The following is a 27,857-nucleotide window of genomic DNA, read 5'->3' on the forward strand; positions in this document are numbered from 1 at the left end:
CAGGAAGGGGCAGTCAAGCCCGACGGTTTCTCCATATTTTGGTGGATCAACGGATTCCGTGTCAGACACTCCTCACTACCGCGCTCTGGAGAACCTGGCACATTCTGCCAATCAGTGGTTGACTTTGAAAAAGTCACTGTCCCATCAGGAGGGAGTCAAAGCCCTGAAGACGTTGACGGAGAGAAATCAAGTCCTCGCCGCCACCCTTCGATCTAATTTGTCAGCTGGTACCCTTAGATTTAGGAACCAGATGCAAATGGATCAAATTCACCCGTCGTTACCAAAACGTAATTTGGATTATTTAGTATTGAATGAACCAAGTAAAGTCGAAATTTTTAGGAAATTTCTAAGTAGGAAGTCTGGTCGAGAACTGTTCAAACCTTTTAAGGGCAAAATCGTGCGGATTACTGGGTCTACAGATATTACTGATAAGGGGAAAGTGATTCGAAGAAATCACCTGGCGGTACGTGTTAAATCAACCGACTTAAGTTTTTCAGGCAAACAACTCACGCCTGTCAAGAAAGGGCAGAAACGCCCCATTGTGTCATCGTCTCCATCATCATCAGAAGACAATAGGCCCCTAAAACAATCGAGTTCTCGCCAACATATCACAGCTAAAACGAAGCAATCGAATCCTCGTCAGCATATAAGACGTTACAGATTCCGGCTCGTTCGAAGTTTCCATCTCTGCCATCTTCACTTCCTCATTCGCGTGGCCAACTTGTGTCGACTAAATCTAAGCAACATTCAGTCTCGGAGGCTCCAGGCGTTCAGTTTATCCCTTCTTCGCAGCACTCTACTCCAGTAGTAGACCTGACAGTATCCTCTTCCACGTCTGGAAACCAAGGAACGGAGGTTCCCATTAGTATTCAACCGAAATCGCCTATTTCAGTCGTTAAGTCAACTATTTCAGTCGCTAAGTCACCTATTTCAGTCGTTAAAAATCCTCAATCGAAATCATCTCTTTCAGTCATTAAGCCACCTATTTCAGTTATTAAAAATCCAGTCTGTCCAGACCTCATCCCTATCTCGTCAGATGAGGAATCTTCACTCCCTAAATCTCTGGAAGGACCTTCTTCAAATGTGGCAGCATCGGGCTGTTCCACCCAAGGTGGTCCCGTTATAATTTCCGAACCGGATGGAAATGTCTCATCCTCCTCGAATTCGTCCCGTGCCTCTTCTCGACGTAAGAAACAGACTACCTTTTACGGTAGCCCCATTCGGCATTCTGTGAACATCATTCAGTCTCCCTCGATGTCCACACCTTCGTCAGCTCCTACTTCGCCCGACAAGAAAGTTCGCTTTGTGGTGGCTCATTCAGATTCTGAGCCGATTAACCAAGCAGGACAGTCTCGGGTGGTTCTTCCCGATAACTCCGGAGGTCTATATCGGAAATTTACACGTTTCCCAAAAAAGAGTCATTCCGACTATCCTTTGCGTCGGGCTGATAAATAAAACTTTTGCAATTATCGATTTCAGCATTTGGTCCAGTACTTATACAAACTCGTCGGTCAGATAAATAAAACTTTTACATTTATCGAATTCAGCATTTGGCCCAGAACTTATACAAACTATTGTACCTTGTTCTTGCTACAAACTTTAAACTCCATATCAAATTTCTCTTTATATGATAGTCAATTTCCATGAATCTCTTTGTCTACCTGATGTTCTTCATGGTTTTCATATGTAAGAGCGCATTTAGTAATTTTGTACTTTTATAGTAAAGAAATTCAAACACGGTTTGAATTCTTTTTCCCGAGAGGGGGAAATGTGGTGCGTCGTCACTTAGATTTAAACATGACGTCAACGGTGTGCTAGCTATTCGTGCTAAATTCCATTATCTGTCAAGGTCGTGACCGACCTGCCAATCCACTCCAGTCTTAACATCATGCGCTCTCTATTCATTCTCTACAGCTTATGAAAGATTTAAGTTGTATTTATTTCATTGTCATGACATAATTTAAATACTAAACTATCTATATTATTTATATGTTTATAACATAACAAGGAGAATTGATTCTTGTTTTACAACTGTCTTTCGACGTTTCACAGAGACTAGACTTTTCCAGAAAAAAAAAATCAGCAAGACCTATATAAGAGTCTTCACTACGTTCATTACTCTTAAAAACAGATAGCAAATGAAAGCTTAAAAAAATCAGCCGTTCTGTTTTTCCAAATGTACACAGAAGCGAGAACATTGGCGAGAACACTACAAAAAGCAGCTCTATTAAGTGCAATAAGAAGTAGAAATAAGCCTCGAATAAGTAAAAATTCGGCTAGGTCTCGGATTCAAACCCACGACCTACTGTGACCTAGAGATTCTGAATATCACGCACTAGCCACACAGCGACGGATGCTTACTTGATGACAAACACTAGCCAAAAAAGCAGAGAAGAGATGCTATGCAATTAACAATGCTACAGTGAAATTTCCATATAAGCTAACACTTTCAATGACACTTTTGTTAGCGAGTTAGGGTAGAAAAAAAGAAGGGTCGTATACATACACTAGCGATCGCAAGCTGACTTTAATTTCTTACAATATGACCTTAACTTCTTAAAGACACTCAATAATTTAGAAGACGAATGCTACAAAAATATCACCCGAGCCTTGTATGTAGTTACCCGAAAACTTGATTTTACGTTTTCTGATGCGTTGATTTTACCTCCAGCTGACACGTTGAAATTGGGGGCCTGCTTCAGCATGAGTTTGGGCAACATGTAGTCGTGCATGAGAAGAGAGGTGAGGAGCGCCACTGGGTTGACGTTTTCCGACGACACACTCAGTCTCGCACTCAGCATCACCAAGGACTCTGCTGAAACAACCATCCCCATTTCATGGTTTACTGTTATTTTAATGCATTTTATCATTTCTTTGTTTGGGCAAATTATTGTAATTGAATGATAGCAAAGTAAGTCACTTTAATACAGAATCAAACTCAAATCTGAATTTCATGATTTCTACTTAAAAATATGAGTTTCGAAGGAAGTATACAAAGATGTCTAAACCGCTAAACGCCAACGTAATTTTCAATAGATTGATTTCAGCATAACATCCATCTGTCCATTTAACAAGCTGTATGGATTTACACATGAACACGTAAATCCTCTTTTATAAACTAACAACTCATTTTCGAATATTAACGAAGACAAAATGATACACAAAATCCAGAAAATTGTTACGCAGAAATTTTGTATGACCTAACTTTTCAATTGGTTCTTTATTGGGGAGGAAGTTTTAGTTAGTTTGATAGCTTCTACCAAGGGTTCTCAAAAATCATAGATTTTCTATAATGAATAATTCATTAACTAGTTTTCAAGTAGGCCTTAATTTCCGTTACTAGCTAAGGTCTAATTGGACAACTTGAACATTTGAAGTTAACTTACGGGTGAAGTCCCATTTGTACCAACGTTCATTTGTACCAAAACGAAAAATTGGTCCCATTTGTACCAAAATTATTCAACTCGATTTCTGATTGGTCGAATTGCGAGCCAACGAATTATTACATTAATTTTCTACTGTTCAAACAGATGAAAATTAAACAGCAGAATTGTGACCGCCGCAGTCGCGCCAACGTGTTGCGAGCTTGCCAATAGAGGACAGGACTCTATACAAAAATTAGAGCCAGTTATCCCCGCGAAGCGGCGACGCGCACCCACCGGCGACTTTAAACCAAGAGCTTAAAGTAGTCGGCCTAATAGTCTTAGGCCAATTGAAATTTTTTGGTACTAACGCGATTGATTTTTTTATTTTGGTACAAATAGGACTGATTTATCATTTTCGTATCTGTGAATACCCACCAACTTACGCGCTGAACGCCATTTCTTAGAAATTTCAATAGACTACAAGCCTGCATATAATTCATCTAATTATCACAGATCACAGACTTAACAGCGTGTTTTGAAATGCAGGATTGCGAGAACAAATGAGTTGCTTTTGGATTATTCAAACAACTTTCGGGCAACAAAATGGAAATGTGTGTGTGCTACAGAGATTAATCAGGGTTTTAACAAAATATATACGAAACTAATTACACCCTAATTATCATGAAGAAACGAACAGAAATCAACTCACTTAATCTGTCTCATACAAATTTGCAACTTCCGCGCCTGCCAAAAATGTTAACAACGGGCTCAAACGGGTCTGCACTTCTTTGAAACCATTCTCATTTGTTGCGGACAAACTTATCGTGAAGAACACAAGAAACTATTCATGTTCGTGCTGTCTCTGTTCGCTAAAAACTTAGAAGTTATATCAACAATTGGCGACAATTGTCAACAAAGCACTGTCTTCTTTTACTCAAAAAACCTTAATCGGATGCGCTTCACATCGTCTTGCTCTTGCTGTCAACGAGTTTCTCAAACAAAATGAACCAGTTCTGTTAAAAATCAATTTCATCATGCACAAACTTCAGACGAAGTTACTCGGAGCCAAACTGCGACAACAAACGAATTTGTTGCCGGTTTGTCGAAACGTCATGCGATGGTCCAGTACGTATCAAATGCTCATCCGTTATAGTGAAATCCCAATAAACGTATCCAATTATTTTGGTAATGAAGGTTTTCTGATTGATTTTTTAACCAGCCCCAAGGACAATAATGAAAGACTGAAAGGGATAGACATGGTCACAAAAGCCTTGCAAAGACAGTTTGGATAAGGCAGATGCTAGAAGTTTGTTGGACGGTATCAAAGAACCTTACCCCGAGCTGGAGCCCTTCAACAAGTACTTGTCCGACACCGCACCTATTAGAAAGTAACCCTCATTTCGAACTGGCCATTTCCTACCAACTACGAAGAGCAACTTTTCTTAAAATACAACGAGGCATTTTGGTACAAAAAAAAACCGTGGAGAAGGTCTACAATCTACCCAGCCAATGATTAAACTTCTGCTAATTTGTTCAATAATAGACTTTTTTGTTTTTCATTAATGGTATAATCATTTTTGAGTTATAATCTGTTAAAATTACTTTCCTTTAATTTTTGGAAACCCTTGGGTTCTACAATGCGATGGGAGGGGTTGCGGAGGGTGAACAAAATCTTAGTTACGTTTCTCTATCTCGAAGGGTGTGATGGGTCTCTTTGCAAACTGGAACACTTCGGGTGCCACCACTTTCATCCACTGTGTGAGGAATCCCTCGTTCCTACTCCCACTACTGCTGCTGTTGCCCCCCTGCTGCGACGAATCAACCATGAACGCCGAAATGCTCAACTGTGATTGGGTAAACGCTGCTTGAGCGTTCATTGGCTGCAAAAAGCTTTTCCCAATTGATTTCATCAATACAATAACTAACATTCTTCATGATACAAAAACATTGATTCGTTATGTACTTCTTCGATTAAAATTGAGCTCCCTAATATCTCGCCTAATTCAGATGCAAGTGATTAAATCAGTTTTCAGCCTTTCATCATTCTGTTAATTTTGAAGTCCTTAGGTAGAGCTCCAGAAAAAAAATGCGGTCCATTATTTCTTTGGCTTTGCTAATGGCTGAGCAAACTGACGAGCATTATTGACGAATTTTAAAAATAAAATTCCATTTGCTGCCGATTGTCACAGTGTTTTACCACATTTCGGATTGGAATACAAAAGGACTGATTTTGAGCATTTGCAAAAATGTTAGAATCAATTGGTGATGGCTAACTGGTTGGGGATGATTTGGCACAATGATTGGGTAGTTGTCAATGATGACCGCATTGTAGAGATTGTCCATAGGAGAGGTCACAGTCACAAGTATGGCCAGAAGTGAGTTGCATGAGGTATGTATGGCCTGTATGTCCTCGTGGTCTGAGTTCAGCACCACCCAGCTGTCGTCATACAGCAAACTCTTCAGTCTGTTTGTACAGGCGAATAGCAGACCACTACACAAATAACACACTTTAGCACATGTCACACATTTGTAAGTTCATACAAGCAACAATCCAGCCAAGACTCAGCCTTCACCATTAATCCACTGCTGCATGATCAAATAAAACATGACGGCTCAAGTCAGAGAAAAACCCGTATCTTTCAACTGCTCTTTAATAGTTCCACAAGCAATGCCAAGTAAAAAAAGAGTTTTCTGTCGAATGAAGAAATATTTGGCTCATTTAGCGGATCAATTTAGCAATCTACCTCCTATTCTCGCGTGGGTGGATAGCTCAATGGGTAATTAAGACATGTTTATAACCACTTGAATAAGGGAACGCATAAGGAACGCCAAAACTTACACACGGAGGTGAAGCTGGGCTTCGCAAATACAAGCGAGGAGAATGCAAAAAAGCTCTAAACAGGCAAAACAACGTCAAATAAAGAAAATATTTAAAAATTCCTTGATATAAAAGCTTTAGGAGTATCACGTTCTCACATCTTCTCCACGACCGCTTGTTATTATACTTACACTAGCCATCAATAAAGCAGCTACAGTTTATCAAAAAGCCAAAGTTTTGCAGCAAAAGGTCGACCAAAAAATAAAAATATTTCAATGCTCCGGATTTGAATCTCCGAACTGTTGATAAGGAGTCTCACGTCCAAATAAAGGAAAAAAGATTCCAAAAAACTATCAAAAATTGAAAAATTTGACTTTTCTTAATTTCATAAAGTTTTCTATAATAAAGCATGGGAATAGCCTATTATGCAGTGAAGATTTTCACACCCTGTTTCATATCAAACCCTTAAAATCAGATTTAGCTAGTAGTTTTGGAGAAAACTGATGAAATTTGTAAAGAAAACGGTAATAAGGTCACAAACTGGATTCTTCCGAAGTCCATATCGGCTTTTCTACAAACAAATAGGGTAAAACAGACAAAGCCAAGGAACCTTGAAAGTTTGAATTAAATATCAACCCCAGAATCCGCAGGTTAAGGTTTGAAAAGAAAGAATAAATTTCAAAAAGTTTCAAATAAGAACAAAAACGGGCAACATTTAAAAACGAAGGGCACAGCCACTCTCGCCGGGAAGGTTCAAATAAATGTTTGGCAGGTTAGTTTCTGAGAAAATCAAAAAGTTTTAAAACTGAACCAAAAGGTCAAAAATGGGGTGTTTGAGGCCAAAACTTTTTTCTACCGAATTTAGGGAATAGCCGTTCGAGAAAAGGAGATCCCCCAGGTTTGTTCTTTTGATTGAAACGTTCATCTCAGATTTGTGCATTCAAAACATGATAAAATTCTAAAATAGATCAAAGAGCAACCTTCTAAAACTTTCGAAGGCTGTAGAACGAGGCGTTTTATGAAAATAGACTATCAAAATATGCAGGCACATAAAAAAGCAGCCAGTTTGTCTATTATTACCTTTTTTGTGAAAATCGGTACAGTAATTTGAGAGAGAAATCAAAATTTCTGCGAAAAATGCAAAAACTTTCCAAAGCGTAGCATTAAAAAAACTAATCCCATACATTTTGATAAAACCTGTTGTTTTCAAACGCGACCTTTTACTAGCCAAAATTAAAGCAGCAACATGAGCTATTAAATTGCCCACGCTTAAATAGGCCTGAATAAGACTAAATTGAAATATAACAAAGTGCCACCAAATGAGCACATCTATTTGCGTCTTAGGTTCGAAAAAAATTTGCTCGTAAAAATACACTTCGCTTGTGTAAATATCGAAGCTCAAAGATTAATAAATTCAAAGTGAAACAATTCAAAAAATCTGAGGCACACAAAGCGACTTTTTCTGTCCTAAATGAAAAAAGCTATTGCTTACATTAAGACGTTGCGGATAACAGTTTTTGGTATTCAGATACAAGGCTAGAGCACAACCCTGGTAAGTTGCTTTTCTCGACGAGATAATGATAGCCCACAGATGAGGCAATGGTTTCTCATGAACTTCAATTTTTTTCAAACCTTTTCTCGATACTAATATAAAATAAACTTCAGCCGGTCAATCGATTGCGTGCTATGAACATAGCCAACTAACAGTTGGAGAAAAGTAATGAACGCAAAAAACAGGAAAAAAACTTGACTTGGTTTTTGAAATAAACTCAACCTTCGAATTTCGAGGAAAAAAATAGATGGCCTTAAACCACTTTGAATTTTTAGAACAGTTTATGATATGCTTTTTTGGTAAAACTAACCCAAGTTGAGAAAACTGGATCAAAGGGTAAAAATTTTATTTCGCTGGGAAATCTGATAAATAATTTCCATTTTCGAAATTAGAAGTCGATCACGTTTCTCTTGAACTTGACACTTTTGCTGTTCGATAGTGGAGTTTGCCTTCCTTCTTTTACACAGAGGCAAAATTGCTCTTCGCATACGCAAGCAAAAATATGACCAATAACGCTACAGTGAAAAGCTGAGTAAAACTTTGACTCTACAAAATTTCTTAAGTGACGCACGCTAACTTTGACTCTACATAATTACTAAATGACGCAAGCCAATTATAACGCATTAGCAGTACCAGTCAATTTGATTTTAAAAAAAAAGAAATTTACCAACTAACATACCTCAATTTAAAGAGCGGGCCCATTTTAGCTAGTATACGGAAAAGTTCTTTAAAACATCCGACCCTGCCCAGGTTCGAACCCACTTATTTTGTTGCGGGTCTCCTTCCATACATCTACGCTACAGATAGCTGGTTATTGTACTTAATAGCTGGCTATTGATCAAACTGAACACCTTGAAAATGAACACATTTTGTCGCAACAATATTTGCGAATTAGGTTGGAAAAAAAGATAGTTCATACTACAACACAAGCTCTGCTTGTGTAAAACTTATCTAAATAAACTATAAACCACAGTTGTTTCCACCTATTAAATTGCCTAACATCCACAATAATTTAAACAATTTATTTATCGTGAATTGCAAAATGTTAGAAGCGAAAAAAATGTTTAGAAAGAATCAACTACCTAAAAAAGAAAATTGAGATGCTTGTTAGAATTCGATGTTTGAAATATGCGTATGCATCATAAACTAGCATTTCATTGTTTTTATTTGTCAAAAGAATATCCATAGTCAACAGGAACTCGAGAGCAATAACAATGACATTATGATCTTTCGTGTCTACGTTTGGCAACATTATCAATCAAGTGATAATTGTGTAGGTATGTGTGAATGATTTGAGTCCTGCATTAAATTTGTCTCTAACATGCTGCTCAAAGTAATTCCTCGTCTAATTGCTCAGTTTGTTGGCCTTATCGATTTAATCCTTGCTATTGAGAGCTTATCAAAATAATCCGGTCATTAACTAGTGAGGCAATATCCCGGACAATTTTAGGACAATTTTGGGAACCAAAAGTCTTGGACAATTTTTGCGTTTTGGACTGTTTTGCGGGGACACAAATGTCCTGAAACGAAAAAAAAACATACAATCAGGACATCAAAATCTGACACTTGCAGAGGACAGACAATGGGATCCTAACAACGGGATCTCAGGATCCACTAAGCGTCTACCCTTACAGACTGTATTAATTAGGGAAAAAACCAAACAAAATAATCAGTGAAAAATTTTTCTACCTTAAAATTTTTCATGACAAAATGCATAAAATCTAATTCAAAACTTGGTGCAAACTGGTGTCCACATCTATGTTCCACTTGCTCTAACATTGCTATTTTCTTTATGAGATGATGTGATTAAATATATATATTTTTTTGTATTTCTGAAAACTTCGGTAATCTCGAAAACTTAAATTTGGCAGGATGAGACCTCTCCAGCATGATTATATCACTTTTTATCAATACTTCTAACTTCACCTCGATCTGATGTGCGTGACAGACATAATTAGCAGCGGAGATAGCCCAGAGGATCTTAACTGTCATGCGATTATTTTTGTTCTTTAGACATCGAAGCGTTCACGGAATTTCCAACATTAAGGAACAAGGAGACAAAATTCAAACCATTGTTATGAAAGTAAACAGTTTGCATCACTGCCCGAGTGCATATTCCTTGTGCATATTCTTAGATATAAATAAAGCCTAATTGGTGACAATATCCGGGGTACTATAAACAAATCTGAACGAAGTTAATTAAAATAAACTGCTCTTTGTGACGTCTGAAATCAACTTTCAACCATTTCAGTGCGTAAAAACCCCATCAAAAATCTAAATAACTACTAAGTGCCGTTTACTGAGCAATTAAAGTGCTCAAAAATTTAATATCGCTAGAAAATTTGGAATTAACAATGAACTTGTTAGTATGAAAATGGGGTCTTTTCTGTTATACGGCCCAAAATTCATCGTTTTGCTGTATTGAAAACTGGATCATACTAACTAATTCGGATTAACAAATGCCAAGGAAACTTGAAGCTTAATTTCGAACATAATAGCTCATTCAAAATTTTGCTAAGAGAAAAGAGCGTGAAAGTGTGAGTGCCTGCCTGGTATGATGAAGTATCATGAGGATGTCACTCCTCATCTGGTGAACTCTGCTGTGCGATGGCTTCACACTAGAGAAGCGCAGCAGCCACATGTTCAGTGACTTGTTCAACACGTGGGCGGACACTCTAGTCGCCACCTCGTTCGGCAGAATCTGAAAGCACATCAAACCATAAAGGACTGCTGCTTCATGTCTGTGCCTCTTTTCCCATCTCCCCACATAGCAATTATATTATCCTTCCTATTATGGCTCAAGGCCCGGCGGGTTCACAAAAAATGCCTATCATTCAATTTCATACTATGAAACAAAATGCTTATCATACTATTTCATACACCAATAAATAGTATGAAAATAGCATGATACAAATTTTTTCCATACTATGAAATTTTATATTAAGTATTTTTTGCAACATTTTGGAATTAAACAAGGATAGCCGGTTGCTGTTCCGACCACATTTTCAGAAAAAAAATAGTTTTTGCAGTTTTTTTCTTCAAGATAGTGCCTTTTTTGTACGTCGTAAAATAATACAACTATACGAACGCGCAAACAATTAGTGAAATAGGCATAAACGAATCCAATGGTCTCCAAAAAAAAAATTTAAAAAAATAAAAATTTCGAAATTGTTTTCAATTGTTTGCAAAAGTTTTTAATATTTTTTTAAAAAATTTTCTTGCCAGAGAAGAGCTAAATGAAGCTTCCTTTTCGTAAAACCAACTTTTTTTAGCCTAAACTTTTAAATTTCATAAATAACAAATGTTACTCGATCGCTTGACTCCCACGAAAATAGTTGAAAAATCAACATTTCAAATCGGTTTTTCTCGACAACTTTTGGGAATTTTTTAATAAGGTTCGAATCACGACTGAAAGGGCTTTAATGTGATATATCATTCAACCCAGTCCGATGATTATTTGTGGTACCTGATTTTGCGTGGAAAACGGTCGGAACAACAACAAGATTGTTGCCATACTTTTTGTCACAAAGACTTTATGAAAATAGCAAAAGCTATTTTTTGTACTATGAAAATGCATGATAAGCATTTTTTCCATAAATGAAAATTTAAAAAATCCATCCGAAACAATCCTACCATGGTTTTTCTGTCATAAGAAAACCCAGAGTGTAGCTGACAGTTACCACCCAGATAAACTGCATTTGGTGATATTAGCCATGTAATTTAATTTTAACATTTTCACACAGAATTATATACCAAAACGGTAACTTTTTGTATGTAACTAGAAAAATTTTACTTTGAAAATTTCGGTAGTTGAGAAAAGAGGCCTGTTTTTTGTCTGAAGGATTTTCCAGAACAATTCCAATTGACAAACCACTACAAGACCTTTAGAAATCGAAACCAGGACGACAACAGCATCGCCACAAAGGTCAGTTGCCCAGGGTGCGGAATACAGATAACGACGAACAACTTAGCCAGACATTTGACTAGGAAGGGATGTCAAGCTCAGAATCTCCAAACCCAGGGCGCAATAGGAAACAAGACAAGAGAAAGAACTAATTGATATGACATTCTGTAATCTTCAGAGTTACCTTATGGGCGTCCTCTATGATTTGATGTTGCATGAAGTGATGCCATGATTGGACTGTGTTGGAGACAGTATTGATGTCAGTCGGAGGCGGACGAAGTGACGAGTAGTTGTTGCTCTCTGCATCTTGTAGTATTGCACATACACTCATCTCGTGCATCGCTAAAACAGATATGAAGCATTGTTTTAATGAAGCAGAATAATAATATGCAATTTCATAATTGACCAGCTGACCTGCAACTAGCTTACCATATCGCTCGACTCCCAGACAACCTAAAGGGTCCCCCCTTTGGTAATATTTTACGACACCTTTATCACATCCATTTTGTCTGACCGACCCTCAATTTATCTAAATGCGCTATAAAAATTCGCCAATAAACACTATTCTGAGGGGGGAGCTCGAGTTTTTTTGAAAACAATTTTTCAAAATTTTTGGCAAAAATCTTTTTTTTAGCGTTTTGAGATATTCCGGAAAATCAATTTGTTCGACTTTAGATAAAGTTTTCTATTTTTTTTAAAATTCCAACCCTCTTCGAAAATTCTAGACCCACCCGTGGATGCACTTTAAAATTCGTCCCAGAAAACTTGTTGAATAGGCCAAACAAAATCAATTTGGATCAACTACTTTGTCTAAAAACATATATCCAACTCAATAAAAATAGTTGACCCGTTGGCCGAAAAACATTCAAAATATCTATTGAATGAGCGGGGAAGATGCTTTTTCATAGTTGCCAATTTTCAGTTCTTCAATGTTGGTTCAGGAGTTTCAAATGCAGCAAAAACTCACTTCGCATCTTCTGTATGAGCACTTGGCAGAACTCAGAGTACTGTTTGTGAACTAAAGAGAAGGAGGAGCGGAACTTGATGGGCAGAGGGATCTCCCCAATCACACTGAAACAACCACAACAACATTGAATCGATAACATTTGAAAACGAAGATAGCCGATTGCTGTGCAAACAGCACAGAATATTCCGATCACGCAAATGTTCATAAAATAAATTTAAAAAAATATTCATTTGATTTCTTTTTCATTTTTTGTTGTTTATTTTTGAATAAGTGAGGAAAATAAATTGATAAATTAGCCAAAAAGGCCAGTTAATATGAAGTTTTGAAAAAAAAAATCCCAGAAAAATTGAAAATTCAGTCTGAAACAAAAAATCCAGCCCGTTTTTCTCGACACTTTTTCAAAAGAAAAATTAAATCAGAATTGCGACTGAAAAGGCTTTAAAATGAATTAAGCTACAACAAGAATTAAGTTTCAATCGTAGCAATTATACAGCTTTGGACATTACACAACCAAAAATAAGCAACTCTGAGCGGACAGCTGACGAACCCATATGGGTTGCTAGGAACTGCCCTGATATGATACCCGTCTTGATCGGGATCAGAAGAAAAAAACAGACCCTACACCATACTTCCTTTCCTCTTCGTGAAACGTTCGGAATAACAAGGCTATAAGTTTCGGTTTCAAGCTCTAAAATATAACGAAACAAAACCCTAAATTGAATTGTTTCTACTTCTAATTTTTTTTTAGCTTTTCGTAAAAAAAATTCCAGCATTTTTCCAAAATTTGAGAAAAAAAACTAAATTTCAGACAAATTTTTTTTTTAAATGAACTCTTTCTACATATGTATTTTCAATCCGAGTCACAATTGAAAAGGCTCTAATACGACGTATCACTCGTTCTCTAAGTTAGAATACTTCTAGTACTCTTCCGAGGAGAACAACTAACTTATGCAGACAGATGTAAGTGCTGTTTTCTGCGCGCGAGAGTGTGTTCGTGTTATTTGCTGCGCATAAAGTGAGCTCAAAGTTCGCAAACAAGCTAAAACCGTCAGAAATAGCTCTATAAGGCTCAAAATGCGAACAAAGGAAAAACGTAAAACTAAAAAGAAATCTGCTATGTCCCGGAATCAAACCCCGACCTGAAATATTTAAACTCCAGAACATTTTTGTTCAATTTTACCACTATGCTCATCAGAACTGATCCAAAGATGCAGACCCCTCCCCTCAATAATTTTGATCCCCCTTAATGAAAAAACCCTTTTTTGTTCAGTAAGCAGCAAAATTAAACCACATATAGCGCTAATGCAGCAAAATCAAAATCAAACCAGATATATTGTTATTGCTGGAAAAACGCCGCCAAATATTTGAGCACTTTTTTGCGACTTAAGTTAGAAAAAAAACTGACTTCGTAATATAAGAATACGCTGGGTATGTTAATCGTGAACTTTTGTGAACATGAACCCCAAAAGAATTACTCCCAGAAATTTGTCCTATTTCAGAGTTCGGTTTGGTTCTAAGTTTTTGTTATTATAGACGCATACAAAATATGCGCAAAAATATTACCTCGTGATGTGGTTACTGAATGTATGCACAATCCAGGCCGCCGAAAAATTCAAATACATCTGAGTCATTGGGGCAGAATCAGGTGCCAAATTACACTGACGATTCATCTCGCCCAACAGCGCCTTCACAGTCGCCAGAAAAGAGTCCAAAATTGGGGCGCAAATTGAGTCAACGGACAGACAGGTTTTGAGATAGGGCAGACACCAGTTATACATGTCAAGCAACGATTTAACTTGATGAGGTATCTTTTGTGGCGTCGAAGTGAGACAAAAATTGAAGTCATTGCACACATTTGCAGTTTTGTTTGAGTTCTTGGAGTCGAACGTAGCTTTCAAATCTTCCAGACATTTGTGCGAATATCCCGTGAGCTGGATTTTGAGACTCCTAGATAGATGCTGTTCCAGATTAGACAAAACTACTCTTATCCAAAGGTACCTTCCAATGTCCTGATCCTCCAGGGCATTGTACACAGTCGCGTTTTCTTTTGCTGCAATCCCTAAGAGCAATTAATTTCATTGAAACTTTCAAATCTCATTTACAAATCCAACAAGGTAATTGATTAACCCAACTCACTCTAAAAACTTCAAGAAACGAGAGCACCCGAGTGCTGTGCAATCATCACAAATTTCCAACATTCGTTAAAAAATGGAAAAAATTTGCCAAGTTTGAGCGTTGTGGGATAAGAAGCGTGACGAAAGCAGAGAGAATTAGTATATCAGTCATAATCGACTACTGTTATCTTCGAAAATGAATCGCAAAACAAAAAAAAATCAAACAGAGCCAACAGACAGTTGGAAAAGAGTAAACGAAAGCAATAAAACAGAAAAAAAAACTACTTGTTTATTGAAATATCTCAACTTTCGAATTTCAAAGAAAAAAAGATGCCCTTAAAGCTCTTTGAAAATCTAAAACAATTTATATTGACGCTTTTACGATAAAACTTACCTAATTTGAGAAAACTGAATCAAAAGATAATTATTTTATTTCGCTGCGAAATCTGAAAATTAAACTCCATTTTCGAAAATAGAAGTCTTTCACGTTTTTTGTGACCTTTTATTTTTCGCTTTTCGATAGAGGAGTTTCCCTTCCTTTTAACAAATGAAATGAACTGAACTTAAGAAACCAAAAATCAACTCACTAAAAAGTATAATCGAACCTAAACAAATTTTGAGACTTCCTGAAAAACCAAAAAAAAATTCAATTTTTTTTTGCTATTTTTTGCCGAAAAAGAAATAAACGAAGCTTCAAAAATACGTTTTTCCGGAGTTTAATTAAATTTTTTCGGCTTAAATACAAAATGATAAAATCTAGATTCTCGAGTTAAGCTAGAAAGTAAAATTTTAAACCGGAATTGAGATATTTATGATAAATTTTTTTGTCGTAAGAATGAAAAGAACTTTAATACGAAATATCACTGAATCCATTCTGATGAATATTTGTGGTACTTTATTTTGCGAAAGAAAAAAAATGAAAAAAACACCTCGAGATGAAGTTCTTAGCCACTTTTAATGATGGGAACAAAAGTTTTGTCCGACCACTGAATGCGTCGAGAACTAAGCATTCAGGTGTTTTTAATCATTAAATCGCAAAAAGATACAAGGGGTCTCGAGCTGCAATGAAAAATTTCGGAAAATGTTTCCAGTTTTCATAAAATGGTATGTTATTTCGTTTTTCCGAAAAAAAATAAAGTTAAAACGTATCAATTGTATCTTTTCACGGCGACAATTAGGCTAGCTATAATTTTATTTCTTCTTATATAAACATAGAAGGGACGCCAAAATGGCGAACACTTACAAAAATGTGCTCTAAAATGCAAGAAAATTTATAGCACAGAGGCGAAGAAGCTGAGCTTCGCACCACTTGCGATACACAATAAAGCTCCAAAATTCAAAAGATAATGTGTCTCAAACTTGAAAATCAATAACCTTCAAAACAAAAAAAGGATTTGGACTACTTTATCCATTTCTTTCTGATAACCAATAGATGAAAATGATAAGAAAACAAATCGATCAAAGATTGAGACACAAAAAATCTTAAATGTACTCGAAAACTGTTCATAAAATTTTGCAAGCAAACAATCTGCATATCCACCCTATCCAGGGTGAAAGGCCCTTTCCGCTAATTGCTATAGTATAAGACCAAAAAGTGAAAAAAAAAACGAAAAACAAAATTTCACCACAGAGGCGAAGTTGCACTTTGCACACACAAGCAACACTATGACAAATAACGCTACTGGGAAAAACTGAACGAGTATAACTTTGCGTCTACAAAATTTCTCACCTGACGCACGCCAATTATGAGGCATTAGCAGTACAAGTCAATATGAAGTAAAGTGATAAATTTCGCTCCTAGTAACGAATCGCTCCTATTATGGCAAATAAGCTTCCTTCAACCATTTTGGAACGATTTCTATGACGGATTATATCTGCGCTTACGCGTAAATAGCGCGAAACATATCGAGCGTTAATTGGCCCAAATGGCAATTTTGAACCCCCATATCTTTACGAAAAAAGATCACAGGCAAAAAATATTTCAAAATAAAGCTCAGGACAACAATACCTTTTGAATGATATAAAAAATTCCATCAAAAACGGTGAGGTTAAAAGTCGAAATTTATCTGAAGAAAAAAAGCCACCCTGAGCACAAATAATCCGTTACGAAAGTAGGAACAACAACAATAGTCTGTGTTAAAATCCTTAGCATTGACTATACTTAGTAGTTGGTTATTGATCAAAATGAACACTTTCAAAATGAACTTATTTTATCGCAACAATATTGGCGTCTCAACAATATTTGCGACTTAGGTCGGAAAAAAAGATAGTTCACACTATAACACAAGCATTGCTTGTGTAAAAACATGAATGCAAAAATTACGAACAATTGCCACAAAAAAACTTGCCAAGAACCCGAAAAAAACTCCGAAAGCGTATGAAAATGACCCAATTTCATCAAAAAATATCAATTGGAAAATTTATTTGCAAGGTCACAGGCATCAAGGTCAAAAATCAAAAATCAAGGTCACAAGCATAAAAAACGAGTACCTCTTCATCTTATTCTTGTGTGTTTTTCTATGAATTTTGTGATCTAAACCTCTGTGTTGCATTCTGTGCTGTGAGGATTAGGCTATTTTTCTTATCAAGGGTATTTAAAACAAACAGGATCTTGCAAAAATAAACAGGAAAATTATCAATTTTTTTAACATATTGAAGCAATACGTTAAACCGTCAATTCAATCAATTTCAAAAAAAATTACTCAAACTTACAAAACACCTAAGTAATTAAAACTTAAACTAGTTTCACGCACAAAAAAAATATAAGAAATCATGCTTCCGTAAAAAACCTGATAATTTATTGCAAGAAAAAAATTCCAGCATAAAAATTCAAAATAGTTTTATTTCTAAAAAAATCAAGGTGACAAGCATAAAAAATGAGTTTCTCTTCATCTTATTCTTGTTTGTTTTTCTATGAATTTTGTGATCCAAACCTCTGTGTTGCATTCTGTGCTGTGAGCATTAGGCTATTTTTCTTATCAATGGTATTTAAAACAAACAGGATCTTGCAAAAAAAAACAGGAAAATTATCAATTTTTTTAAACATATTGAAGCAATACGCTAAACCGTCAACTCAATCAATTTCAAATAAAATTACTCAAACTTACAACACACCTAACTAATTAAAACTTAAACTAGTTTCACGCACAAAAAAATATATAAGAAATCATGCATCCGTAAAAAACCTGATAATTTATTGCAAAAACGAAAATTCCAGCATAAAAATTCAAAGAAGTTTTATTTGTAAAAAATCAAGGTCACAAGCATAAAAAATGAGTACCTCTTCATCTTATTCGTGTTTGTTTTTCTATGAATTTTGTGATCCAAACCTCTGTGTCGCATTCTGTGCTGTGAGCATTAGGCTATTTTTCTTATCAAGGGTATTTAGATATGAGTAGTGAAAAACAGCCCATATCACGTGGCAAGGCATCATGTTGAGTTCAATCATCAGAAATCAATGGACCTTCACGATAGAATTGCATCTCACCTTGGGGTTGAGAGTACGCATACTTTGTAGCGGCTTCTGTGTCAACCTGGACACTCATGGAATCGGCTACTGAAAACTGACCAGGCATATACAAGTTCTCAACTCCAGTTGAACTCGAACTGCCTTGTCCTCCAGAGCCCACTGTATCTGCAGTTCCTGAAACTACCTCTCCGGTTGATGAGGTCGCCGGACTCTCAGGATTCCTGTTCTTCAAGACACTTTTCACCATTTTTGGACTCTGTTCATGTTTATCCGTTACACTATCCAGTTTCAGCTGCATAACACGATCTGACAGATAGTCTTCGAATACAACTGATAGCTTAATTACTTCGCCTATTTGCTTCAGCTCTTCCATAGTTAAGGTTGGTACGTGGGCAGTCTGCAACTGATCTTCATTCAATGGCGAAGTATCCATGAAGCTAGTGAACTCACTAAATGCACTCTGAGTTTGCGTTTGCTGAGATCTGAAATGGGACACAGTCAACAAAACAAACGTCCAAAAAGTAACTTACATTTGATCTAACAGAAAAAATTTTCTATTTATAATCCTGTGAGCAGAAACAAAAACAGAAAAGACAAGTCGTTTTACATACGCACTCCAAGAAACTTTAGGCCTGGCATCCATTTTTATGATAACTTCTTTTCTGATTATCCTCCGAGTTTTTTTTTTAATTTTTCTAGTTTTCACGCAGGTCGGCATGTTCCTGATGAATAACGCTGCATGTTCACTGGTTCACAAAACACACACCTGTTTGACGCAGACTGATCTTCGTCCTTTCTTTTGGCACCTACAATTGCAGTTCCGCTTTTTCGCTGCTTGGATGAAGACCTCTTCTTTTCATCCAAACTCGCAATATTTTCCACATTCACCTGTTTCTGGTACTGCTGCTGGAGCAAATTGGATTGGACTCGCTCTGAGATTTTGCTGAGAAGAGTTTCGATGAAGGGCAGATATATTTGTGCATACACCTCGCTGACAGACACTTTGGATCCGAAGATATCACTCAGAACAACAAACTCGTCTTCCTCCACCATCAGCTAAAAACAGCTTTGCTGAGAACAATTGAATTTCAAAACTAATTGTGAGTAGTTTGATCTCCATTAACGGAAATCTTCGTGTTTAATGAGGTTTTAGTGTTTACTTTCCGAATGATTCTACTTACTTTAACTTTGTTGTAAAACGTAGGCAGTAGTTTGACAAATTGGTTGAAATTGGTCATTTGCATTTCATGACCTGCAGTTCCGACACTTCCCTGCAGCCCAGCAGCAAAACGTGGACTGCCTATTTGATCTTCGTCATTCAAGTTGGTGAAGTTCACTTTACTTCGTGGACCAAGTTGAAAATGCAAAACCTGTGACGTCAGCTTATGCAGGTCTTGCATTCGGATTGCGCAATATTTTGACCAAACATGATTCACAGGAAGAAGGGTACAAAGCGCTTCTAGTAGAAAGTGTCGTTTCTGAAGCTGGTTTTTGATAGGTGAACTGTTCGCAACCGGCAACGTTTGTAAGAAACTGATGAATGAAGATTCGAACTTTTTGCAGATTTGCTGCCACAAAACAGCATTGTATTTCTCTTCTGTATCCATAAGTGATGACACTGTAGGGTCTAAATACATGAATGAAATTATTATGTTAAACAGCCTTTAACATCAACACTTAACCTTGTTACCATGGCTTGAAATAAAATATCTCGCATCTTTTTGATTTGATAAAGAACCAGTGGAGTCCTCCACGAAAAACAGGACATGGATACTGGCCGAACTTGAACTTCTTGTGTTTATCGACCCTGACATTATCGTTACAGATCGTTAAACATTTATGTTGCACATCATCGTCATCATCTCTTCAACTTCTGATCAAAGCACGTGAGCAGTAAAACTAACCCTGGGCTGACACCGACGATGAATTCTGAGGTTTGAACGGCAAGCAAAACCCTTCATGCGTTGACAACTTAATTAAACTGAGAAACATTTGCTGTTCGCATTCCGCAACTACGGCAGACGATGCGCTTCCTGATTGTCCAGGTGTCAAGTTATGTCTATTAATTGCATCCAAGATGTGCTGCAACACCCGAGTCACATCTTCTTGGCTTGGCACAAAACAAGCGTTCTTCTCGAGTACATCGGCAGAAACTTAAAACAAGGAAACAACTTCTGACATCTTATAAAGAAGCGTAAATTATTAAAATATGCATATACCCACCCATTATCGAGAAATTTACCCTTCACCGCCCTTGTGTGTGAAGATAAAAACAGGTCAGAAATTATCACGGGAACCGAGGTTATTACACTAACTTTCGTCATTTCAACCAGACAAAAACTCTTGGAATTTCAAAACTTAGCGGGAAAAGGAGGAAAGTAAAACGCGAAGGAAAATAAATTAAATCGAGATGGTTGAGAATCAAGTCAATCAGGTTAAAATGAACACAAAATTAACACATGCAAAGAAAAAACAGGATTTGAAAGAAACTCAAAAAGATTGGCCTGATATGATGCTACAGATACTTGAATAAGGCTGCGCTTAGGTTTCATTGGCTCTACAAATTGAGAACTTCTTCGAAAGAAGTTCTATCATTATAATTAGAAGAAGAATATATTCCTCTCTACAAAAAGAAGAATAAATTTAAAAAATAATGGATTTAATAACAAAGCATTTAAACGAAGTTTTGAATTTTGAACCATGAAAGCTGCGTGTCTCTGTACCCTCATGAGAATGAGGACAAGAAAAAACACAAAAAATGCATTTTTGCAATTTTTTCCATTTCATTTCTTTTAAGCTACAAGCTTCCAGAGCGCATCCTCTCATTGCTTACTACGAGCAAACTTTCCGTCAATTAGCATGCATTTCAGAAAAAAAATGATGAACAAGACAAAAGAATTAATTTCAACAAATTTAAAGATTTTGAAATATTTTTTAAAAGAATCATAACAAATTGAGAGAAATGCAAACTATTTTTTCAGCAGGGTAGCATTGAAACAAACCTTTAAATCTTCATAATCATAAAAACAATATTTAATTTACTTGTCAAGGCATACAAAACACTTACAAAAGTTACATTTTATTCATTATTGAAAAGTAAGTATTGGCCACCTCAAGAAGAAAAATAGTACGCACTAACAAGACTTTCAAGACTAATGGGTCTCTTATTTGATTCGCTAAGCAACTGATCGCATCCTATTTCAATCTCAACAAAACTTTGGGAAAATTACGATTTTCTCTAAAGAGATTATCAACTTGTATAAGCTACTTGAAATTGTATTTCCCTTTATCTTACCTTTGCTGAAAGGGGCCTATGCTGAACCTCTTGTTCAATTGCTCTTGGCTTATTTACGAAAAAAAACTCAAACTTTCAGAGTAGAAATTTTTTAAAGATCTTAACAATAATTTCAAGGGGATAAGCAAATAGCTCATGCACTGTCAATATTTGGTCAGTATATAGAAAATTCCTAATGTTTCCGATTTTTGTTTGTATTAAACCACTCAGACTAATTTCTTCTGCTCCAAAAAAAAAGAAAACAAATTTGTGAAGCAAGTCCAACCAAACACAAACAGATCATATTTTTACTGACGCAAGGCGCAGTTTCAAACCATCTGCGATACAACATAGGATACGAAACTATTTGGAAGAGTAGTCTTCGAGAAAGGTCAAAGTTTCACCGAAAATAAAACCAGATATTAATTTTTCCGAGGTCCATGAACTTTTGAGTCAAAAAATGGGTTTGTCATCTATGCCAGGGAAATCCCTACATGCCGTTATTTCATTTCAACCAGAAATCTCAGATAAGTTTAGTTCGAGATAAGTCAATAAGTTAAAACGGTCAAAAAAATCAAAAATTTGACCTTTTCGACGACCACTACTCTTGTGTAAAAATCTTTGGGCGGAGCCGGTCACGCAGAGGGGAGCTTCCCATAAAACCGTTGATTGGAAAACTAAATCTTAGATTTGGGAGGATGATTTGGGAGGCGAAAACGAAAATAAGGGTCAAACATTCCGCCAAAGGAATTTTCCCCAAAAAAGTTCATCTAAAAAAATGACCAGAGAATTATGCAGACACACTTTTACAAGCTGCAGACATGCTTTCAAAGGCGGCAAATACAATGGGCGGTTTTTTCATTAATACCGTTGTTTTAAAACCGAAAAAGTAGTTTTGAGAAAAACTCAAAATTTTTGCAAAAAAATAAAAATCTAAGTCTTCAAATCGCCTCAAAGCTCAAAGCGTCTCAAAAAAACAAAATGCAATAAGAACCCCCAAATCCATACAGTTTCATAAAAAAAATGTTTTTTTTCCCAAAAAAATCTATCCTTATAAAAAACCAACAATCTTTCATTTTATCTTAAGCTTTTTAAAAATTTAAGTCCACCTGAAATTGCCAAGAAAAAAAATGCTATTACAATGATTTTTGCTAACACCACAAGAAAAACGAGATGTAGCACCTAATTCAACAAAAATTGCGTAGACAAACGAAACTCTTACGATTCAGTTTTTAATGGAAAAATTTTCAATTTCCTACATAAGGAAAAAAAACAAGGTTCTGCGGGGACTCGAACCTCAAAACTTCGTTACCTCCAGGCTATAGTGCGTTACCTCCAGGCCAAGTGGAAACGAACCTGAAAACTATTAAAATTTAATATTGAAGCAAGTGCAAGTTCTCACAAAAATTGTTTACGGGAAAGAAGTCTAATTGTCGCAAGTGTAATAAAAGATTGAATGACACTGAAAGAAAATTTGATAAGGATTCTATTGGGACTAAAACTTCTCATTTTAGTAATAATCGACTTATCTACCTAATTTTGACTTATGCTTTAATAGATGAATCAAGAATGACAGCTTGGAATCAACATACACACCCATGTACATAGAGCATGGTTGAGGGTCCAATAACAATTTCATTAGGAGAAGACTGATACTAGAAGCACCGGATTTCCTTTTAAAACTTATTAAGATCGACTTATCTTTATTTAAAGCGCGCCTATTTGCAGTCAACTATTGACAAATTCTGCTAATAACTTTTATGAATATATTTGACTCTTGGGTTACAAGCTTCATTGTATAATGACCATCAAGTAAACTTCAGATGATTGACGCTATCTCACATATCTTTCACATACCCAAGAACAAATAATTGCATAATGTCTATTAATGGCATCCAAGATGTGCCGCAACACCCTAGTCACGTCTTCTTGGCTTGGCACAAAACAAGCGTTCTTCTCGAGTACATCGGCAGAAACTTAAAACAAGGAAAGAACTTCTGACATCTTATTAAGAAGCGTAAATTATTAAAATATGCATATACCCACCCATTATCGAGAAACCTATCCTTCAACGCTCTTGTGTGTGAAGATAAAAAACAGGTCAGAAATTATCACGGTAACCGAGGTTATTACACTAACTTTTGTCATTTCAACTAGACAAAAACTCTTGGAATTTCGTAAATTAGGGGAAACATGAGGAAAGTAAAACGCGGAGGAAAACAAATTAAGTCGAGATGGTTGAGAATCAAGTCAATCAGGTTGAGAAAATGAACACAAAATTAACATGCAAAAAAAAACAGGATTTGAAAGAAACTCAAAAAGATTGACCTGATATGATGCTACAGGTCTATCAGATACTTGAATAAGGCTGCGCTTAGATTCCATTGCTCTACAAATTGAGAATTTCTTCGAAAGAAGTTCTATCATTTTATTAGAAGAAGAACATATTCCTCTAAATTTGCAAACAAATACAATAATGGCTTCAGTATTACTCAAAAATAAAATTTAAGTTGAAATTTAAATTGTCTAATTCAAGTCTTCAAATCTTCTCAAAGCTCAGAGCGTCTCAAAAAAAACAAAATGCAATAAGATCCCCCAAATTCATACAGTTTCATAAAAACTGTTTTTTCCCTAAAAAAATCTATCCTTATAAAAACCAACAATAATTCATTTTATGTTAAACTTTTTTAAAATTAAGGTCCACCTGAAATTGCAATGAAAAAAAATGCTACTACAATGACTTTTGCTAACACCACAAGAAAAACTCGTGATGTAGCACCTAAGTCAACAAAAATTACGCAGACAAACGAAACTCTCACAATTCGTTTTTTTTTTTTGAAAAGTGTTCAATTTCGTACATTTCCTAAACAAGGGAAAAAACAAGGTTCTGCGCGGACTCGAACCTCAAAACTCCGTTACCTTCAGGCTAGAGTGCGTTACCTCCAGGCCAAGTGGAAACGAACCTGAAAATTATTAAGATTTAATATTGAAGCAAGTGCAAGTTCTCACAAAAATTGTTTACGGGAAAGAAGTCTAATGGTCGCAAGTGTAATAAAAGATAGAATGATACTGAAAAAAAATTTGATAAGGATTCTATTGGGACTAAAACTTCTCATTTTAGTAATAATCGACTTATCTACCTAATTTTGACTTATGCTTTAATAGATGAATCAAGAATGACAGCTTGGAATCAACATACACACCCATGTACAGAGAGCATGGTTGAGGGACCAATATCAATTTCATTAGGAAAAGACTGATACTAGAAGCACCGGATTTACTTTTAAAACTTATTAAGATCGACTTATCTTTATTTAAAGCGCGCCTATTTGCAGTAAACTATTGACAAATTCTGCTAATAACTTTTATGAAATATTTGACTCTTGGGTTTTACAAGCTACATTGTATAATGACCATCAAGTAAACTTCAGATGATTGACGCTATCTCACATATCTTTCACATACCCAAGAACAAATAATTGCATTATGTCTCTTAATGGCATCCAAGATGTGCTGCAACACCCTAGTCACGTCTTCTTGGCTTGGCACAAAACAAGCGTTCTTCTCGAGTACATCGGCAGAAACTTAAAACAAGGAAAAAACTTCTGACATCTTATTAAGAAGCGTAAATTATTGAAATATGCATATACCCACCCATTATCGAGAAACTTATCCTTCACCGCTCTTGTGTGTGAAGATAAAAACAGGTCAGAAATTATCACGGTAACCGAGGTTATTACACTAACTTTTGTCATTTCAACTAGACAAAAACTCTTGGAAATTCATAAATTAGGAGAAACATGAGGAAAGTAAAACGCGGAGGAAAACAAATTAAGTCGAGATGGTTGAGAATCAAGTCAATCAGGTTGAGAAAATGAACACAAAATTACGACATGCAAAAAAAACAGGATTTGAAAGAAACTCAAAAAGATTGACCTGATATGATGCTACAGGTCTATCAGATACTTGAATAAGGCTGCGCTTAGGTTTCATTGCTTTACAAATTGAGAATTTCTTCGAAAGAAGTTCTATCATTTTATTAGAAGAAGAATATATTCCTCTAAATTTGCAAACAAATACAATAATGGCTTCAGTATTACTCAAAAATAAAATTGAAGTTTAAATTTTAATTGTCTAATTCAAGTCTTCAAATCTTCTCAAAGCTCAGAGCGTCTCAACAAAATAAAATGCAATAAGATCCCCCAAATTCATACAGTTTCATAAAAACTGTTTTTTCCCTAAAAAAATCTATCCTTATAAAAACCAACAATAATTCATTTTATTTTAAACTTTTTGAAAATTAAGGTCCACCTGAAATTGCAATGAAAAAAATGCTACTACAATGACTTTTGCTAACACCACAAGAAAAACTCGTGATGTAGCACCTAAGTCAACAAAAATTGCGCAGACAAACGAAACTCTCACAATTCGATTTTTTTTTTGAAAAATGTTCAATTTCGTACATTTCCTACACAAGGAAAAAAAACAAGGTTCTGCGCGGACTCGAACCTCAAAACTCCGTTACTTCCAGGCTAGAGTGCGTTACCTCCAGGCCAAGTGGAAACGAACCTGAAAATTATTAAGATTTAATATTGAAGCAAGTGCAAGTTCTCACAAAAATTGTTTACGGGAAAGAAGTCTAATTGTCGCAAGTGTAATAAAAGATTGAATGATACTGAAAGAAAAGTTGGTAAGTATTCTATTGGGACTAAAACTTCTCATTTTAGTAATAATCGACTTATCTACCTAAATTTGACTTATGCTTTAATAGATGAATCAAGAATGACAGCTTGGAATCAACATACACACCCATGTACAGAGAGCATGGTTGAGGGACCAATATCAATTTCATTAGGAAAAGACTGATACTAGAAGCACCGGATTTACTTTTAAAACTTATTAAGATCGACTTATCTTTATTTAAAGCGCGCCTATTTGCAGTAAACTATTGACAAATTCTGCTAATAACTTTTATGAAAATAATTGACTCTTGGGTTTTACAAGCTACATTGTATAATGACCATCAAGTAAACTTCAGATGATTGACGCTATCTCACAAATCTTTCACATACCCAAGAACAAATAATTGCATTATGTCTCTTAATGGCATCCAAGATGTGCTGCAACACCCTAGTCACGTCTTCTTGGCTTGGCACAAAACAAGCGTTCTTCTCGAGTACATCGGCAGAAACTTAAAACAAGGAAAAAACTTCTGACATCCTATTAAGAAGCGTAAATTATTGAAATATGCATATACCCACCCATTATCGAGAAACTTATCCTTCACCGCTCTTGTGTGTGAAGATAAAAACAGGTCAGAAATTAACACGGTAACCGAGGTTATTACACTAACTTTTGTCATTTCAACTAGACAAAAACTCTTGGAAATTCATAAATTAGGGGAAACATGAGGAAAGTAAAACGCGGAGGAAAATAAATTAAGTCGAGATGGTTGAGAATCAAGTCAATCAGGTTGAGAAAATGAACACACAATTAACACATGCAAAAAAAACAGGATTTGAAAGAAACTCAAAAAGATTGACCTGATATGATGCTACAGGTCTATCAGATACTTGAATAAGGCTGCGCTTAGGTTTCATTGCTTTACAAATTGAGAATTTCTTCGAAAGAAGTTCTATCATTTTATTAGAAGAAGAATATATTCCTCTAAATTTGCAAACAAATACAATAATGGCTTCAGTATTACTCAAAAATAAAATTGAAGTTTAAATTTTAATTGTCTAATTCAAGTCTTCAAATCTTCTCAAAGCTCAGAGCGTCTCAACAAAATAAAATGCAATAAGATCCCCCAAATTCATACAGTTTCATAAAAACTGTTTTTTCCCTAAAAAAATCTATCCTTATAAAAACCAACAATAATTCATTTTATTTTAAACTTTTTGAAAATTAAGGTCCACCTGAAATTGCAATGAAAAAAATGCTACTACAATGACTTTTGCTAACACCACAAGAAAAACTCGTGATGTAGCACCTAAGTCAACAAAAATTGCGCAGACAAACGAAACTCTCACAATTCGATTTTTTTTTTGAAAAATGTTCAATTTCGTACATTTCCTACACAAGGAAAAAAACAAGGTTCTGCGCGAACTCGAACCTCAAAACTCCGTTACCTCCAGGCTAGAGTGCGTTACCTCCAGGCCAAGTGGAAACGAACCTGAAAATTATTAAGATTTAATATTGAAGCAAGTGCAAGTTCTCACAAAAATTGTTTACGGGAAAGAAGTCTAATTGTCGCAAGTGTAATAAAAGATTGAATGATACTGAAAGAAAAATTGATAAAAATTCTATTGGGACTAATCTTTCTCATTTTAGTAATAACCGACTTATCTACCTAAATTTGACTTATGCTTTAATAGATGAATCAAGAATGACA

At 35.7% G+C, this 27,857-nt stretch overlaps 1 protein-coding gene across 1 annotated transcript in view; it reads right to left on the reverse strand.

Annotated features, from left to right (window-relative positions):
* Positions 1-20,416, reverse strand: part of LOC134852100 (uncharacterized) — a 59,826-nt gene extending 39,410 nt beyond the window's left edge. Inside the window, exons 1-12 of the mRNA XM_063868379.1 lie at positions 20,413-20,416; positions 20,094-20,342; positions 19,371-19,816; positions 18,956-19,245; positions 18,208-18,671; positions 14,170-14,665; positions 12,607-12,710; positions 11,824-11,981; positions 10,285-10,436; positions 5,640-5,856; positions 5,047-5,245; positions 2,666-2,815 (exon numbers count right to left, since the gene is read on the reverse strand). Coding sequence (XP_063724449.1) covers positions 2,666-2,815; positions 5,047-5,245; positions 5,640-5,856; positions 10,285-10,436; positions 11,824-11,981; positions 12,607-12,710; positions 14,170-14,665; positions 18,208-18,671; positions 18,956-19,245; positions 19,371-19,816; positions 20,094-20,342; positions 20,413-20,416 — 2,929 coding nt within the window. The remainder of the gene's footprint in view (positions 1-2,665; positions 2,816-5,046; positions 5,246-5,639; positions 5,857-10,284; positions 10,437-11,823; positions 11,982-12,606; positions 12,711-14,169; positions 14,666-18,207; positions 18,672-18,955; positions 19,246-19,370; positions 19,817-20,093; positions 20,343-20,412) is intronic.
* Positions 20,417-27,857: the final 7,441 nt, after the last annotated feature.

Source organism: Symsagittifera roscoffensis, chromosome 7 (assembly GCF_963678635.1).
Source record: "Symsagittifera roscoffensis chromosome 7, txSymRosc1.1, whole genome shotgun sequence".
NCBI classification, from domain to species: Eukaryota; Metazoa; Xenacoelomorpha; order Acoela; family Convolutidae; genus Symsagittifera; species Symsagittifera roscoffensis.